The sequence below is a fragment of the Ictalurus punctatus genome, chromosome 13 (assembly GCF_001660625.3).
Source record: "Ictalurus punctatus breed USDA103 chromosome 13, Coco_2.0, whole genome shotgun sequence".
Classification (NCBI taxonomy): Eukaryota; Metazoa; Chordata; class Actinopteri; order Siluriformes; family Ictaluridae; genus Ictalurus; species Ictalurus punctatus.
The window spans coordinates 25,174,934-25,193,210 of NC_030428.2; the positions used below are offsets into that span (position 1 = coordinate 25,174,934).

At 39.4% G+C, this 18,277-nt stretch overlaps 1 protein-coding gene across 1 annotated transcript; it reads right to left on the minus strand.

The window, feature by feature from the left end:
- Nucleotides 1-1,109: 1,109 nt before the first annotated feature.
- On the minus strand, nucleotides 1,110-18,066 carry unk (unk zinc finger). Its single transcript, XM_017483865.3, has 15 exons — nucleotides 17,026-18,066; nucleotides 15,919-16,128; nucleotides 14,496-14,672; nucleotides 13,704-13,834; nucleotides 13,132-13,267; nucleotides 11,167-11,284; nucleotides 9,841-9,925; nucleotides 9,384-9,589; nucleotides 8,362-8,424; nucleotides 8,064-8,223; nucleotides 6,587-6,685; nucleotides 6,201-6,386; nucleotides 5,446-5,627; nucleotides 3,739-3,999; nucleotides 1,110-3,513 (listed from the first exon to the last, which is right to left on the minus strand). The coding sequence occupies exons 1-15, from the start codon at nucleotides 17,160-17,162 to the stop codon at nucleotides 3,352-3,354; spliced, it is 2,313 nt and encodes a 770-aa protein (XP_017339354.1). The 5' UTR covers nucleotides 17,163-18,066; the 3' UTR covers nucleotides 1,110-3,351.
- Between the last annotated feature and the right edge of the window lie 211 nt (nucleotides 18,067-18,277).

Here is an 18,277-nt window from a genome sequence, read left to right on the forward strand (position 1 = left end):
TATCGAATGAAATCCCAGATGTGTAGACAAATTATACAACACCGTGAATATTCATCCATTCAGAAAAAATATCCTAAAAGAGAGATGCACCAAAGTATTCCCGATTTTGATACGATACCGATATCACAGCTGGTCAAATCGAATAATCGAGTCTGATCTTGGAGAGCTTCTGTAGCCCTGAACGTGGAATATTAACTCGACCGTTTTATTCATTATATTCACACCACAGCGAGGAAGAATTCTCAAATCTGATTGGCCAGAAATTTAGAAACCACATCTCTGACTGACATATACATAACTTGTTTTGCTAACATTCCGCACCACATTATTAATTGTGATTCTCAACAAATTGCTTGTGATACAAGAGGAGGATAAAACACTTCGGTACGTGCTGTTATTTAAAAAAAAAAATAAATAAATAAAATAAAAAAAAAAATTCACATTTCACATCTTAAAGCTAAAATTAGAAAACTGGCTCGCATTTGTCACGGGTTTCGAGACGCGTGGGAGTCTTCAGTTGTAATAGCTGCAATTCTCACTGCTTAATTTAAACAGCAGCCAAACTATAATCAAAACTTTAGTAAAGTAAGCTAGCTATCATGCAGGTTTGGTGGCTAAAAAGAAATGAAAAATCTGGGGATCATGTGTTCGATCAATAATTTGCATAAACTGTGGCGTTTAGTGACGTCACTCATCCCAAATCTGGTTTATACCAGACTTGGTATAAAATTTTTTTGCGTCAAATCTGATCCAAAAGCGATCCAAATATCGGTCTCGTATCAGTACCCGGCATCCGATTGGTGCATCCCGAACATTCCTCCAACAACACGTTCACAGCCACTGTGTTGTTAATCTCAACCTCCATGAATCGCCATAATCTAATTGGCTGTTCTGACACTTCCTGGTCTGTCTGGCAAATCCTGTTTTTACACAAACATCTACTTCTAAATGAAAAGTAATGGAAATACAATCCACTTGAAATAAGTGCTGATGATAAACATTCATATGGCTCATACTTTTGTTCAGACAATCCCACCATTTTTAATAAGAGAAAGAAGAAAAGAAAAAGAAAAAAAAAACAACTTTTACCACTAGTTATTTACTTCTGGACTTCTGAAACGAAACAAACCGGTACTAGCCAACAGCCATATGTGAGTAAGTGTGAGTAAATATGTGTGTGTGTGTGTGTGTGTGGATGAAGCAGGGAGAAGAGGAGCAGATCTCAGACTGGTATAAAGCCAGGCTTTAGAGATAGAAAGCGAAAGCCCTAAATATCTCTGTGACCGTCTTCTAACGCGCCAAATTCATCCTAGCTTAAATCAGGTGTGTTAAATGAGATGTAATGCTAAAGTGTGCATGTAGTCGCCCTGGAATCTAAATGCGCTGTGTGAATCTGCCAATAAACTTTAAACAGTGGGAAAAAAAGAACTGAATATGAAAGAACTCGTGCTCTGTATTTCTCTTGTGCCGTATCTGAAATCGCTTCGTTACTCAACTCGTTTACTATTTACTATAAAGACTGATCTATATAGAGCAGTACATAGGGGGCAGCAGTGAGGGAGACGCTGCACTGGATACATAAATAATTTGCTTATTATAAAAATACTTCAGTATTAAAAGTGATTTTTTTCTTTAAAAAGGTGCATTAAACATGCCACTAAAAAGTTTCTATTAGCTTTTAAGTTAAAAAAAAAAAAAACCAACACAAAAAACACAATTATCAGGATATATGAAGTCAGCTGCTTTCGTGTCTATTTTGACCAAAACGTTCCGAGTTAAAAGAAATCTCTATGCATTGTGGTACTCGTGTCTACCCTAGATTTATGGTGCACTATGGGTAAGAATCCAACTAATACTGAGAATTCAGACGACACTACAAAATCGCTGCACCCAAAACTGTGCGCTAGAAGACGAACAGTGAACGATCGGAGAGCTATGTGCCGAGTCGTGATGAATAGGTACTAAACAGTACCTTTCCTTTTGCACCTTTAGTATGTATCTTTTACCTTTAAAGCTTTACTCAAAAAAACAACAAAAAAAAAAACACTGAAGTATCTTAAATCAACTTCAAAAGGTACGCTATATCAAAGTTGATGCACATTAAAGGTACAGAAGGGTACTATAGTACTGTATTTTTTCTGAGTGCGCATGGTTTAAATGTTCAGGAGCGTGAAAGCAGGACACGTCATAGCGTCGAAAACGATTTGGATAAAGACGAGAGGTTTGAAGAGTAGTGTTCGAGAGACGTAAGATAAAAGGATCAGTGCAGAAAGTGTCACTGTTGTGAATCTGGCACTTGAAACGTTCATATTGTTCATTTTTGCCTCTATTTGTTTCTTACGATCAGGGAGTGAGAACGATCAGCTGAGGTAAAAAAAAAAAAAAAGAATAAAAAAAAATAAAAGTTTTACTCGACCATTTCAAACCTTCTCCTGGAGATCCAGCTTCCGTATAAGCCTAGAAACAGCATAATTATAAGCTTAGTTCATCATATCTTTACATTTTAACATATATGTGAAAAAGCAGCCAGACGCACCAGTCAAACTTCAATTTAGTCGTAATTCGGGCTCCTAAATAAATCTCTCGTTAAACTCTGTTCGTGATTCATTCCCTAACCAGCCGTCTCTGCTGAAGTTACAGCTTTATCCTGGACTGTTACAACGCACTGACGACTCCTTCCCAAAGTGTTAAATAACGACTTACAAAAAAACCAAAAAAAAAAAACAAAACTTTAGACGAGTCGCTGTTTAAATCGTTACTACAGAAACGTCTCAGAACGAGTGTGTTAATAGAAATAAATCAATAGATCTGTGATTTGGAGATGGAACTACCGTCAGAGCTGCCGTTATAGAAAATTTTTAAAAAATAACACTTTCTGACCAATCAGAATCGAGAATTCAACCCTGCCATGGTAAAGAAAGAATAAAATAATACACATATTATGGGATGTTTACTTTGGTCATCAAGACATGCTTGGGGTTCTCAGTCTTTGAAACTGGGGTTTTTAACCGATTTAATAAGAATTTAATGTCAAACAACAGCAACAAAGAAACGTGAACCGGCTGACTCAATCCAAGACTATATATATATATAAAAAAAAAAATATATACACATTTTTACACTAAAACTATGCTGTCTTTGTGCAACTTGCTTTTTTTGTTGTTGTTGTAGTGCCAAATTACATTCACATCTGGCTACAATCAAACGTGCATGCAACTACAGCAACTGGCTGTGGGATTTGTGTTGGATTTGTGCTGGAACTGAACTAAATCTCCAGGAGGAGGATGCTGAAGCTCAGAGCGATGTTCAGTGCTAAGTGTAAGGAACGGTTCGGTATTATATGGCTGTTGGTTAGGATTGGGGTAGATTCAGGCTCTGTTGGCGCTCGGAGCACACGGGGCATTCGGCCGAGGCCGCACAACGTTCACAGCACACACCGTGCTGACACGGCAACGCCACACAGCCCAACTCCTCACACGACACGCAACATAACCGCTGCTTCCTGTACACGGCCTGAGAGAGGGCAGAGCAAGAAAAGAGAGAGAGAGAAGATAGATTAAGGTCTCACTCACCACAGAAACAGCTCCAGCATTTCAACAGGACACGTGTGTTTATTATACTGTTTTAATGTATCCTCATCAAGTTCCCTTCATTACACTACAAAATTCATGAGGACGTCAACAAGGGTGTGGTAAAAACAGTCTTGGAACACAGAATGGGTGTGTGTGTGTGTTTTACCTGTTCCACCGTCCGTAAGCAGGTGCAGATCTGAGTTTGTAAACTGCAGATGGAGCCGAGTGGGAGTTTGTGTAACAGCTGCAGCTGGTGTACCTGCAGTCGGGGGTTATCGGAGCTGCGTAAGCTCTCCAGCGCCTCCTCCAGGAGCGTGACCTGTTCCTGTGCCTCCTCTTCAGCCTGACGTGCTCGCTCCGCCTCCAAACCCAACCGGCCTGCCAGCAACCGAGCCTCTTCTGCATCAGCCTTCAGCACCGCCCATGACTACACACGATAACACACCCGATAACACACATACACCACCTTCAAATACGTGAAGAGACAATTTATAGTCTGTCAATTTGTGCGTCTTGTATTCTTAAGATTTTAGCCTAATGCATTTACACGTCGAGCGGAAGTCGAGCGATAGTGGATTTTACCGATACCCGATCACCAAGTCGGGCGGCGCTACCGATAACCGATTAATCAAGCGAGAGTTTTAAAAATTTATAATGAATGAAAGCATAACGCTCAAAGTAAACTACTTCTGAACTACAAAAATAAACAGTACTGACTGCTCCATGAAACTGTGCTGTATTTTTTTTTTTTATGAAATCAATATATAAATATTATGGGTGTAGCAATGCATCGATACGAATCGAGATATCGATCAAATAACTAACGATCCGATGCATCGATGCAAAAGCGTCGCATGTTGAATTTTTAAGTACCACTCGTCGGCTTTCTCTCTGTACCTCACACACACGCTGAAAAAGCAAGTCTTACATTACAGCAGCAGTTTTTAGGTACAACTCTATAATGTCCAGGTGAAATTATTTCATTTCCTTTCAAGGTAGTCTGTAATAAATAGCTTTCCAAATACATCTTCAAAATATTGTGATCCGTGATACAGCCATGTGAGGGCTCTGGGCAGCTCACATTTTTCTGGCTTGGAAATGAGTTTTTCCCCCCAGTCCCGCCAGTATTTCATGATTTTGCGCTCGCAGAAATGAACGCAAAATGAAGCAAACTTCACGATATTCGGAGGCGCTTGCAATTTTTCCGCAGATTTGTGCCTAAATGTGTTATGTGATGGCATCATGACGCGCATTCAGCCCTCTACGATTCACGTGCGTCGGACACGAGTACGGCCGAAAGGTCTCGTTTACCAACAGACATCACTGAGAAAGACCGCACAAAACAATTTCATGCGATTGGACGTTCGCCAATCCGAGTAGTTTTCTACAAAAAAAAGGACAAAAAACTCTGCGAGTTACATAGCAAAATTTGGAAAAAAAAGAAGCCGCAGCACAATCAAGCATTTTTTTTGCCACAACGATCACAAAAAAAAAAAAAAAAAAAATCCTGAACGGATTGACTTTTCCTTAAAAGGCAACCCATGAAGCATGTATAACTTCAACAGAGGGTGTGGTCGGTTAGAGGGACAGAGCAGCTTGTTATTGTTTTCACTGAAACTGCAGTTCACCTCACAGATTAAAAAAAAAAAAAAATTAACTACAAAGGCTCCTTTAAATGAGCAACACATGATTATTAGTACACAAATTACTTTCATCAGAAATTCATACAGATGGTATGAACAGCTGACACAGAGTTTGTGCCTGTTGCACACTCATAATATATATATCAACAGCGACACAAAGAAATTGTCTTAGAATAAATGCATACAAAAAAATGATAATAAAACGGCAAAGAAATCTGACACAAACCCACCTGAGACATCTGCCTCCAGCTGTGGTCCCAGTGCTTCAGCACCCTGTGAGCCTCCTCCACTTCCTGTTTGAGACGGGAGGCCTCGGAGAACATGCTTCCGGCGGAGAGCAGGGCTGGGGGTGTCCCAGGAGAACAGCCCAGGGGAAAATGTTCCCAGATACTACTGCTCATTCCATTCAGACCTCCACGATTCATACAAAAAAAGACGAAGGATACACGTTTCATATGTAAATACACACACTAACAGCATCACCAATGCATAAGTTACATACATACATACATACATACATACATGCATACATGCATACATACATACATACATACATATATGTATATATATATATATATATATACACACACACACACATATACACACACACGTCCCAAAGTGTTATATTCGTCTAATATCACAGCAATTTGCCAACAATGTCAGATTTTAATATATTAATGAGCACGTCAGACTTTTTAATCCAGTTATAGTGACATTTATGTAACTATGATGTTGTGAAACATCTGAGACAAGCTAGTTCCTGTTATCACTTATAAACAGACAATACGGCTTTTTAATCAAATTTAATTTAATAAATACAGATTACGTTACATAAAGTCGGGACTACTCTCCGAGCTGCTGCTATAGTAAGTTGATCAACACTTTCTGACCAATCAGATGCAAGAATTCGACAGCACTGTGGTACACTGGCAATATAACTGCCATTAACAAACTATATTCATGCCAAAAAAAAAAGTATGCAAACCTAAAGAGCTATGAGATGGTCCCAAAAAGCTGCTCTCTGATTGGGTGGGCGGTGGTAACTGGGCAGACAGAAACGGAGAAGCGTGAGCTCTGATTGGAGGAGACGGGGAGGCAGATCGGAAAGGGGAGGGGCTGCTGAGGGATCCAGGGATGTTAACAGGAGCCGAACTCTGAAGCTGACTTCCTCCTGTTCAGACCGACAAGAAATATATTTCAAATAATAAACGAGCACCGGTACGCTATGCTCTAAAGAATATAAGAGGGTTTTAATAATGAGAGTAGAGAGCAGGATCTGGTTAATATGCATATGTGGTGGTCATGCTAATATACAGCGTTCAGCCAATGTTCAACAGGTAAGCATTTCACTGGGGAAGGGTTCATGCTAACCTAACAGGAGTCCCATGCTGGGCATGGAGCTGCTCTCCAGACTTTTCTCCAGAGCTGACACACCAAACGCATTCAGGTCAAGATCATCCAGTGCAGACTCTGTACAAGAGGAGATAAAAGAAATAAATGAATACAATACCACACATATACCAGCATGAGCCCCGAAAGCCTTCTTCACTCACATGATTCAAAATCACTGTTGAATTCTCAAATCTGATTGACCCGAAGGTATCGATTAACCTTCTATAAGAGCTTAATGCATATTAATGCACTTGTTCTAATAAAGTTAGTGTAGCGTCTGTAGTGTCGGCTCGTCCACGGGGGCTCGTGTGACGGACGAGCTACAAAATCTAAGCCTGAGGATAAACTGATTTTTTTATTTTTAATTGTTGATATTATAAACACTAAAATAACGGTTCATATTGTGAAGCTTTCTGAGGAGACGTTTTTTTAGCGTTTAGGGAACGAGTCTCCACTGTTAGCGCTTTGTAACCGAAAGAGGAGTTTGTGTTTGCTGTTTAAAAAAAAATTAAATATATTTCAAGGAAGAGTGACTGGTTTTAGCACTATGACATAAGCGATGACAAGCTGGAACTTGTCTCAGATGTTCCGCAACATTAAATGTAACTATAAACGTTTTTTTTTATGATAAAAAAAAAAAAAAAAAAAAAAAAAACAACCGTTGAAACATTGCCACTTTAAAAGGTGAATAAAACACTTGGGAATGTGCCGTTATTAGAAAATAATCAACATCGGGTTGGTAACGGTGACTCGGCTTCGTCTTTGGCCGCATCGCTCCACCCTGTTGTTGATTATTTTTCCAGAACAGCATGCCCAGACGTGGTTTATACCTTATTTTATTGCCAAGCTATTAAATGGAAAAAAAAATTTTTAAAAAGCTAATTGCGGCTTTTTAAAAAAAAAAAAACTTTTCCCCCCACATCGCAATTACTAGTTTACATCTCGGAATTTTTCACTTCAGTTTACGCAATTTAGACTTCAGTTAGCGAGCGCACGCTAACGTCTGGTTTTCCTTGTCTTGACTAGCTGATGAGTGTCGTTCTTATGTATCCTGTTCATAGAGAGCGAAGGATGCTTCGTCGATGCATTCTTTGTAATTCACTAATTCCCGAGTGGACGTCTATACCGCGAGGAAAAAGTCAGAATTGCGAGATGTAAAGTCGCATTTACCAGGTTTTTTTTTCTCTGTGGCGGAAACGGGCTTCCATACAAGTAGAGAGCAGGAGATTTAAATAAAAAAATTAATAAATAAACCCCACCAAATAATTAACACAGACAGGAGAAATGGTAGTGGGCTGTAAGAGACACATTATTCATATCCCTGCTAACACACATCCTTGTTAAATACCACTTAGGAAGACACGGATTTTTCTTATTTTACATTTAGGTAGCAGCTGCAAGCCTGATATTTTTCACCAGACTCCTTTATCCATTAGGAGCTCTGAGGTGCACTGACCTACGACAGACTCCACGGTGTCACTGGTGGGGTAGAACGGCAGTGCGTTGGCATTCATGCTAGATGAAGGCGCTGGGCTGGGAGGAGTCGCAGCGAGGCTGGAGGGCACACTGGACGACAGACTGAGGGGGCTGCCCACCGGTAGAAACACAGACAGCTCCTACAACAGTAGATCATCAGCAAAGACATCATTTACTATTTAAAAAAAAGAATAATTATTAACAAGAGCAATATAACAACTGGAAATAAGCAAATCTTGAATTATGACAAAATAGTAAATGAAAAAACATAATAGTACCGGCTTGCTATGTGAACCGATTTCTTTATTGCGATGTTCCATTGCATACGTCTTATGTTTTGCCTAAAAAAAATTAAATAAATAAAGCAAAAAAAAAAACAAATGGAAAAAAAAAAAAAAAAAAGGAATTTCGGTTACCAGATAAATAATAATAATAATAATAATAATAATATTTTTTTTAAAAACCACCCTGAGATGAGATGGTACCTTTTCAATACTAATTAAAAATGTTTAGATTCTACTTCTGATTCTTTAATATTTTTACTGGGATTGGGGATGTTTACTACTAATGATGGAACGTCACATACACATGCTGCCCACTTTAATAGGAACACCTATACACCTGCTCATTTAAGCGGTTATCCGATCAGCCGATCATGGGGCAGCAGCGCGATGCATAAAAACAGCAGATACAGGTCAAGAGCTTCAGTTAATGTTCACAGAACAGGGGGGAAAATGTGATCTCCGTGACTTCAATCGTGGTATGGATGTTGGTACCAGATGGGCTGGTTTGAGTATTTCATAAACTGCTGATCTCCTGCGATTTTCACACACAGCAATCTCGAGTTTACGCAGAATGGTGCGAAAAACGAAAAACATCGAGTGAGCGACAGTTCTGTGGGTAGAAACACCTTACTGATAAGAGAGGTCAGAGGTAAAAAGGTCAGATTGGTTCGAGCTGGCAGGAAGGATATAGTAAATCATATGATCACTCTTTACAACCGTGGTGAGTAGAAAAGCATCTCTTTTTACAATCTTATAAAACAAGGTCCTCATTCTGATGATCGATGTGAACATTAACTGAAGCTCTTGACCTGTATCGGCATGATTGTGCTTACGCACTGTAGTTGCATTACACACTGAATTACGCATTGTGCTGCCGCCACATGATTGGCTGATTGTATAACCACATAATTGAGCAGGTGTACAGGTGTTCCTAATACAGCGGACGGTGAGCGTATAAGCGTATACAAATCTGAGCCTAAATATATACTAGAAAATTACCGAACAGTTCCCCATACCTGATCCTCCCGCTCAAAGCCTGGCGCTTTCCCATAACCCACTTCTCCTGCCCAGATGGAATTGAGGGGATCCAAAATAGAGGTGTCCTCGTACAGAATCCTTCCCAGAAGGCTTTGCTCTGGGTTGTCTGTGATTGCTGAAGTGAGGGCTGATGAAGGAGAAGAGCTGCACTCTGGGAAAGGCTGATCCTCGCTCATACTCGCTCCTGGTGGTGGTGGGGGAGACGCATGCACACGATCATGAAAGTTCAGCTGTCATAGAAATAATCACGATTCCTTTTTCGAGATGTTGCATGTATTTCATTTGGATGCCAAACACCTGACACTAGGTGGTGGTGTGCAGGGTTGTAGCCTATAGTTCTCTATAGACAGACCATGAGGTTTTACGCACACGCACACACACACACACACACACACACTGCTCAAGCTATAATTGGTGTAATGACAGAGTTCTTACTCTCGAGGTGGGCGAAAGCGCAGAAAGGCCCTCTGGGGCAGCTGCCACTCTGCTGCATATCATTGCATTTGCTGGATTTGTAGATCTGCACAGAGAACCAGAGCTGGTTAGACAGGCTACAAAACAAACCCACTGGCACTAGTAATGCTGTAAGCTGTTCTGAACAGATCGTTAAATAAAATTGCATTACTCGTGTTCTTAATTTATTGTTAAGAAAACAATAGTAAGTAAAATGCATTGTTAAAATAAATCGCGATTTGTAGCGTTTTTGCCCTGAAGATGTTTTCTTCAGCCCTGAATAATTCTCCACTTGGAGCGGTTCGTCACTACGTAACTGAACGTCAAAAGAAGACGCCGGTGTTATAATTTTATATCTTCAGTGAACGGAGGCGAGACCAATCAGACAGGGTTTACAGGAAAATACGTGGAAACACTCGTGTCTTATTGGCTGAAAGTCTCTCGATTCTGCCGAACGCTACCTCTCAGTCAGTGTGAGGGGAAATAGATATATGCTGATTTTTTTTTTTTTAAAGCAGTAAAGAGATTGAAACTGAAACAATAGCATCCTCTGATGCTGAGCAGGAAAACAAGGTGTGTCAATGTCTACATGAGTTCCAGTTTACGTGAACATGATATGAGCAGAGCAGAAGGAAAGATAATGTACTTTACATGGCACTGTAGCAGCTAAACCCATACAATGAAAGCTTAGCTGTACCTCCTCTTGGCTAGCGACACCAAACTAGCCTAGTTAGAAAAGTTTGATATTTTATCGGTCTGGTATTCCGACAAACAGTGACGACAACCGAGGCAAGTTTTATGATCAACCCAACTGTTTCTGATCGTGTCATACACTGACACACGCAAAATTTACTGAAAGAACTACGAGTTTCACTTTGTAGTGTATTTTTGAAGATTTGATAGGTTTTGAAAGTGATTACTGCATGTAAAAAGTCATCAGATTAATACTGTAATCAGATTACAAGTTTAAAGTAGTAATTAGTCATCTGTAGTGGATTACTTTTTTTTTCCTAAGTAATTTACCCAACACTGTTAGTGAGTGGCACAGCTAGCATAGAAAAAGTCGAAAAAGCAGAAAAATTCATTTTCATCTCCGATATTGTAGTCTTGGAACGAGGCTGTAAATACTTCAGCTAAACTGTAAACGTCGGCACCTCTGCTTATATGATAATATAACGGTGTCTGGAACGACGCAGTAGTTAGAGATTACAAAACGTAGTTTTCGGAGTACAGCGTGATGACGAGGTTCATGGTGAGGTTAGAGCCGTTATCTAACGTCGATGTTGATATAGGAATGGTGTACAGTACCTCAGGGTGGAACTGCTGCTCGGTACGTGTGTGACAGTACTGGCAGCTCTCGCCGCTCTCGCACTTACTCGGGTCACCCCACTCATCACTGTGCTTCACTGAGGGACACGGCAAGGCTCTGCAAAAGCAAACACACACACAGACACACACACGTTTCAGTGCGCAAGTGTGTCCATTAAAAAAAAAAGTAACAATTATTTTTTACATCAGAGATCCTTGAAAACTGTGACCACTATTTCTTGAGATGTTTGTGCGGTTGTTTAAGTACGTTAGTACTTAAATATAGTAAAATTCATAGTGTAGAAATAAATAAATAACCCGACCCGCCCATTCTTTACATTCTATTGAAATGTGCACGTTGAAAAACAAAAGAAATCCATTTATCAGTCGGTACAACGCTGGATTATGCCGTGGCTTTTTTCAAAATTTGCGATGCAACCTTGTTTTGTGCTTTTTTTTTTTTTTTTTTAAGCGAAGGAAGACTACTTGAATTCGCGAAATCGTAATCGCACGAAATTGTTTAGTGCGGTCGTTCGCAGTGATGTTTGTTGGTAAACGAGACCTTTTAGACGACGCACGTGAATCGAAGACGGCTTTGGTTGAATGCGTGTCGTGATGTCACGTGGCACGGCCCAAACCTGTTGGAATTTCGAAAAAAAAAAAAAAAAAAAACAAACTGCGAGCTAATGCGAATATTGTGGAATTTTGCTTGATTTTGTGTTACTTTCTGTGATCAGAAAGCCACGAAATCCTGGGGGGACTGAAAAATGAATGCTTAGAGCTTAAACATGTTTCCAGCATTTTTTTTTTTGTATTGTGTCTTGATGCAGAAAAAAAAATTTGTCAAATCATTTTCCAGCATTCTTTATTTTCATATATTTTGAAAAGGATGCATCAGTTTTCAAATGAAACAAAAAAAAATGAAAGTACGTCTCCTAAAAGGGACGGACAACCTTGCGTTCATTCTTTTCCAAATGAAATTGAACTGATTTTTATTTTATTTTTGTTAGCACGTGCTATTATATTATTATTAAATAAACAAAACACTGACTGGTTTAGAATTGTTCCGAACTTGTCTAGAAATCACAATGTCTAGGGAAAAACAATACTTTATGGATCCCGTTTTCTGAAATGTTTTAAATCAAATATTCATGAATGAAAATGTGAAAAAAAAAAAAGGCTGCTCTGCTTCTGTGTGAGGTGTGATAAAGGATGTGTAATGTATAAAATCCACGTATACGTCAGTGACGAGAAATCACTGCTGTAGATAAATAAATAAGTACATTTAAACATTAAAGCGCACCTATTATGGTTTTGAAACGTGCCTAATTTTAATAGATTTACATGCACCCACGGTCAAAAAACACGTTAACGTGCTCATAATTTAAACAGCATTACACCCCCCCCACCCACCCCCCCCCATGTCACAAACGACTCGTTAAATGATCCGCTCTAAAGGATTCGTTCTAAACTCCTCCTTTCAGGGAGCATACTCTGCTCTGATTGGTCAGATGTCCCAGTCTGTTGTGATTGGTCTACCGCTGTCAGCATGTTTCAAAAAGGAAACGCCCGCTACCGTAACAGGTTTCAGCTGTGTCTGTCAGCGAGCAGCCGATGAAGACCAGAAGCGGGGCTTTTTGTTATAAACCTACGTAGGTTAGTACAGGAAGTAAAGTCTGGAATCACTAACGACTCGATTCAGCTGTTCAGAATCGATTCCTTGTTTTGGGAGTCGATAACTCTGTATGCCATGCGCTTTGATCTTTAAAACTTTGCAGCCGTTTTACCTTCACAAAATGCTCTATAACACACTACATGAAAGATAATATGTGAAAAACCATAATAGGTGCACTTTAAATACTTTTAAGCAATTAAAATGCAAATAATTTGACGACTCTTGTAAGTGATATAATCTGAAGCTGATTCGAATTTTCTTTCATTCTGCACCGCTCCTTTGGTACGTACCTGTATTTGTGCTTGTGAGGGCAGCGCCTGCGGTCTTTGCTGTTGTGATAGTACGGGCAGGCATAACCTTGGCGACACAGACGAGGAGGCTTTTTACAGAGCTCGGTCTTGTAGTGCGACAACACGTAGCTGTTATCTGCAGACAGCGAGAAAGGAGAGACGACCCCAACCCACTGTTATTAAACAGCAACGTTTAACAAACGTACTGCTTGTTAAATGATTTGAGTGGTCACTCGAATTTGATTTAATATGAAAACTCAAACGAGTTGCCTATGAATAATGTCAGCTTGGACCTAAAGTTCATCTGTTCATGGAAAGTTCAGGAATAGAAAGCTCTACAGGCTCAAATAAATAGACAAAATAATTTTGTATACATTTACAATGTGTATTGAGGGGTTCAGGGGATACATTTAATTATATAAGGTACAAAACTTTTGAAAAGTCATGCTTTACCCATACAATAGTTTTAGCCAGCTGCACCACTTTAACTTAAATATGATCTTAGCTTAACGTGACTTCAGCACAACCGACTAGCTAACGATAGAGCGCGTAAATCGGTCGGTGGTCCTCACCCTGCCATCGCGGCTCCTCACTCAGAGTCTTCTCTATAAGAGCAGCGCTGGCCACTAACCCGGACTGTCCATCCCCGACTCCGCTCTCCATCAAACCGGATCCGGTCTGAACCTCCAGAGCCTGGGCCTCCCTGCACCACACACATTTAACACCATTACTACAGCGTGTCCCAGAAGTCTCCGTACGTAGGGGGAAATCAACACTTTTTAGCTAAACCTTTCCCACACATTTTAGAAGAATAATAAAGTCATCAGAACTCTGCAGTAACACAAATGGAACTATGGGAATTATGTTGTGATAAAAAATCCAAAATAAATCAAAGATTTTAGCATCTTCAAAGTGGGCATCCTTTTTGCATAGAATTTCCAGAAATGTATTCTTGGCGTGTTCTCACGCGATTTCTTGAGGGATTTCCCTGAGATGCTTTTTAAACAGTATTAAGGGAGTTCCCACCGACGCTGGACACTTATCGGCTGCTTTTCGGAAATATTTTGCTCCGAGTCGTACGTTTAAAAAAAAAAAGACTTGATTTGTAAATAAAATGTTCCTTTACTAATGAAAGAAACGAATACGTCGGCACGATTATATTTTTGCCTACGACACCGTTTTCAAACATTTAAATCACACACATTCAGATCAAAAGCTTTTTAAGATCATGAGAAACATTTCAGTCGAGTCCCCACAAACTTTTCACCGGTAATGTAGATGGAGACTTTTGGGACACGCTGTAGTATTAACAACCCATCAATATCCAACGTCTAAACGTGCTGTCTAAGAAAGCTGTGTTGCACCTGATATCATAGACGGGACATCGCAAATCGTGAGATCCGTGAGCAAAGGCACAGTGGGGGCCATTTTTACTGCAGTGGCCTTTCGTGTCCGTCTCATGAATACAAGAGCCGGTCTTATAGTAACGCAGGTGGTAGCGCCGCTCCGTGTCTCCGGCTGTCCGGTGCAGGAAAGGACATCTGGACACAAACAAAATGCACATGGTTAGAGATAAAGAAACTAGGCTGATTTAATACGAGACATGTGAGAGTGTGTGATGTCTACATGTACTCAATTTGTTTTTCGATCATTGTATCGCAATGACGTTTGTCAGCCCTACACGTCCAATTCAGACTGGTAAAACAGACTAACAGGCATGAAAGCATTAATATTATGACCTTTACTAACACTGTACATTGGTAACAATATACCTTTAAATACTCTATATAAATTATAAAAACCCTAACACTAAACAATCATCCATTTTAAGAGCATTAGTTTGACAAGAAAAAGAACACTCCAGTGTCTAGTGGTGTTTTTTTCCAGCCTATTCTCCCTCCACCACATCTCTAGCTCGATAGTGTAAGACAATATTTTAAACAAAACGTTTCCGTAAATAAGTGAATTTGTTTACTCTTTACATGCACCCGCAAGGGGGAGCTGTTAAACTCCGGCCTTTAAACAATCAAAATATATGATGACATTTAAAGCTACATCTTTAACAATAACGATCAAACTGAGATAGATATATATATATATATATATACTTTATCCAATTTTCCAGCACTGAAGCTACACGGTCATATTATCAACGTTTTTTAAGAAGGAGGGTATCCACAAGTGATCATGCCTACATAAATGTGTTATATAATATATAACACAATATATAACAAAAATTATTTGCTCTAAAAAAGAAACCCACAGTGATTTGCCATTGACAATATTTATAATTCAAATAAATAGATAAACAAACTTTTAAAAAAAAAAAAAAAAAAAAAAAAAAAAAAAAAAAAAAAAAGAGACACTCCACACCTTTTAGCCCTTTATAGTTGCATGTTGTGGAAGTCAGTTTTTGTTACGTACTTATGTCATAGCAGCTATAAGACCCTTAAATAAAAAAATAAAATCCCTACCCTTTAAAAGTGACTTCCACTCTAAGTGAGTCTACTAAACAGGTCGCATGGCGAGAAGACATGTCAAAACGTTTCGCCCATAATATCTGCACATATGCTACAGATGATGTAGAGAGAGGTTAGCCTGAAAAACTCTGGAGTATTCCTTTAATAACAACAACACGATTGGGAATTTCCCAAAAGCATCATACCACAAAGAGCAACGTAACATGGACAGTTAGGCTTAACGCCGCCATGCTTTTTGGGAGCCTGTGCTCAGATTTTGCACAAATACGTGACAGCGAGAAGAGCAGCAGGGTCGTCCTCTTCTTACTCGTCTCCGTCGGGGCAGGTCCCTGTGCCCTCATCGTATTTGACGCAGTAAACATCGGGGCTGTAGTTAAACGCGCCGTCCCGCTTGCGGATGGGCCGTCTCCGTCTCTGGTTCAGGAAGTGCCAGTGGAAGCAGGTGAAAGGACGATGCTGGGTACACTTGTGCTGCACAAACAGAGGACACTGCTCCGTCCTGAACTCCTTCAGATATCTGAGAGGGAAAACAGGGGGTGGGGCCAACACATACATGAATATGCAAATATAACAAAACTGTTTAAGGTTGGTGTTTTTGTCTAAAGGTGAATTTTTTTTTTTTTTACAGATTGACTCCGCATAGGTGGCTGAGTGCAAGTATGTATGGACGTTTTGGCACAATTTGTCAGCATCACGCGCAAAAATCACGTCTGCCTATTTACAAGCAAACGTTTTCTCAACACTTTAAACACAAGGGCACGTGGGCGTTTCTAATTAGCATATTATGCATATTCATAACATGGTACTATTTCGAAAGAGCAGCAATATTCTTACGCCATTTTGTAGCTTCTCGGACATTTTACAACATGTATATTTATTGTTAAATTTTTATAATTATTTTTTAAAAATTATGTGCAGATGTACTTTAAGTGCATTCCATCATCACGCTTTAGGAAAGGAAGCTTAGCTTATACAGCTAGCTAAGAATTCTAGCACCTGATCTTTAGCTATATGCATCTTAAAAATGAGTAGGCTATATTTAATGTTTCGCTAAGATATATACATAAAAAATGATGACGCAAAATAAAAATTCCAGTAGCGAAACAAATACGGCTAGCTAGCGCTCAACGTTTTGTTAGCTAACTTCAAAAACTTGCTAGCTTTTGTTTTTGGTTTTCGGGCCGTATTCCAAACGGTTGCCTACAGGACACAAAGTGCACTAGGTAGGGCAGTGAACACCATTACGCCGCCCAATATATAAGCCACTACTATAGGAAACATGAAATGATTTGGGATTCTGTACCTGCAGGCCTCCCATAAAGACGGTTGGGATTTAACAGACAATTCTGCACGTTAAAAATGCTACAGAGCAATGCTAGTGTGTGTGTGTGTGTGTGTACTACCGTTAACGTACGTGTAGTGTTGAGGCTTCTCCGTTTGCGCGTGCAGAGCGTTGGCGGGAGAAGACAAAGGAGGTGAAGAAGAGGAGGATGATGATGAATGTCCAAGGTTGCCTGCCGATGCACTGGCCTGTACAGGCGCTTTGGACATCTTTATTAAATTACAAAAATCACCGCCATCAAGCTATTTAGCTAAAACTGTTAATAGCTCCGAGAACTGCTTTCTTTTTTGATGTACGCATGCGCGGAGTATTTCCGGGTATTTCCATGAACCCGGAGTAACTTCCGGATTCATGGTGATGACGTTGGAACATAAATAAACAAAACGCCATCCTCAGTGTTGTTTTACATAGAAACTAGTTTTTATTCGACAAGGATAACTTGATAAAATATTAAACTAACTATATATTCGTTTACAGAAAGTCATTTATTGTTCTGGCGATTTTTCTTCCCATAAACAGTACCGAAGTGCTTTCCCAAAAGCTTAATCCGTTTTAAACTTCAGTACAGTGTCATATATTCTTGCCCTGCTGGAAAAAATAAAAATAGAAACCATCACAGAAATTCTAATGGTTTGCAGTACAAATATCATTAGAACCATCAGCTAACCATAAAGACCATTACCATTATTGGTCCTTAAAGGTATCCATTAGACATAACATGTCAACAATAGAAGGCAACAAATTACCAGTAGAGACCCACAGGGACCATTACAGTTTCCATTAAAATCAATACAATTCCCATTATAATCATTAAAACCATTACAAATTCTTCTATTGTTTTTTGTTTTGTTTTGTTTTTTCCAGCAGGGTGATCTTTAATAAATGATAAACATATATGGTAAACAAATAGTCATTTCCCTAAGAAATAATATAACAATATATTCCTGAGACAAACTTTTATAGATAACAATAATAATAATAATAATAATAATAATAATAATAATAACCAGTCCAACTGATGCAAAGTGCATTTTTAGAAAGGTCCAGGTTTGCAAGTTTCCAGTATCCTACAAAGTAGGGGTTCTCAGACATTTTCAAACTGTAAAATAAATTTCACAGACACCCCCCCCCCCCCCCCCCCCCCCCCTTTGAATAATAAGGCTCATTATTCAAAAGTGTACAGACATATTCTGCCTATTTACTGTCGGCCCTGAGCTGTCAACCAGCAAAACACATCAGGGCCAAGTTGACATTAATAAGTGTACCAGGTTCAAGATAGCAGCAGAACAGGCTACTGAGAATAAAGAACATAAAAATGTCAATT

What these genes read in the sequence shown, in the direction of transcription:
- unk (XM_017483865.3), bottom strand. Translation starts at nt 17,162, where the DNA reads ATGTCCAAAGCGCCTGTACAGGCCAGTGCATCGGCAGGCAACCTTGGA. An exon ending in TGTCCCGTCTATGATATCAG is followed by an intron (nt 13,835 to 14,495) that starts GTGCAACACAGC and finishes TGTGTGGTGCAG; the next exon opens with GGAGGCCCAGGCTCTGGAGG. An exon ending in CAGCATGGGACTCCTGTTAG is followed by an intron (nt 6,387 to 6,586) that starts GTTAGCATGAAC and finishes CGGTCTGAACAG; the next exon opens with GAGGAAGTCAGCTTCAGAGT.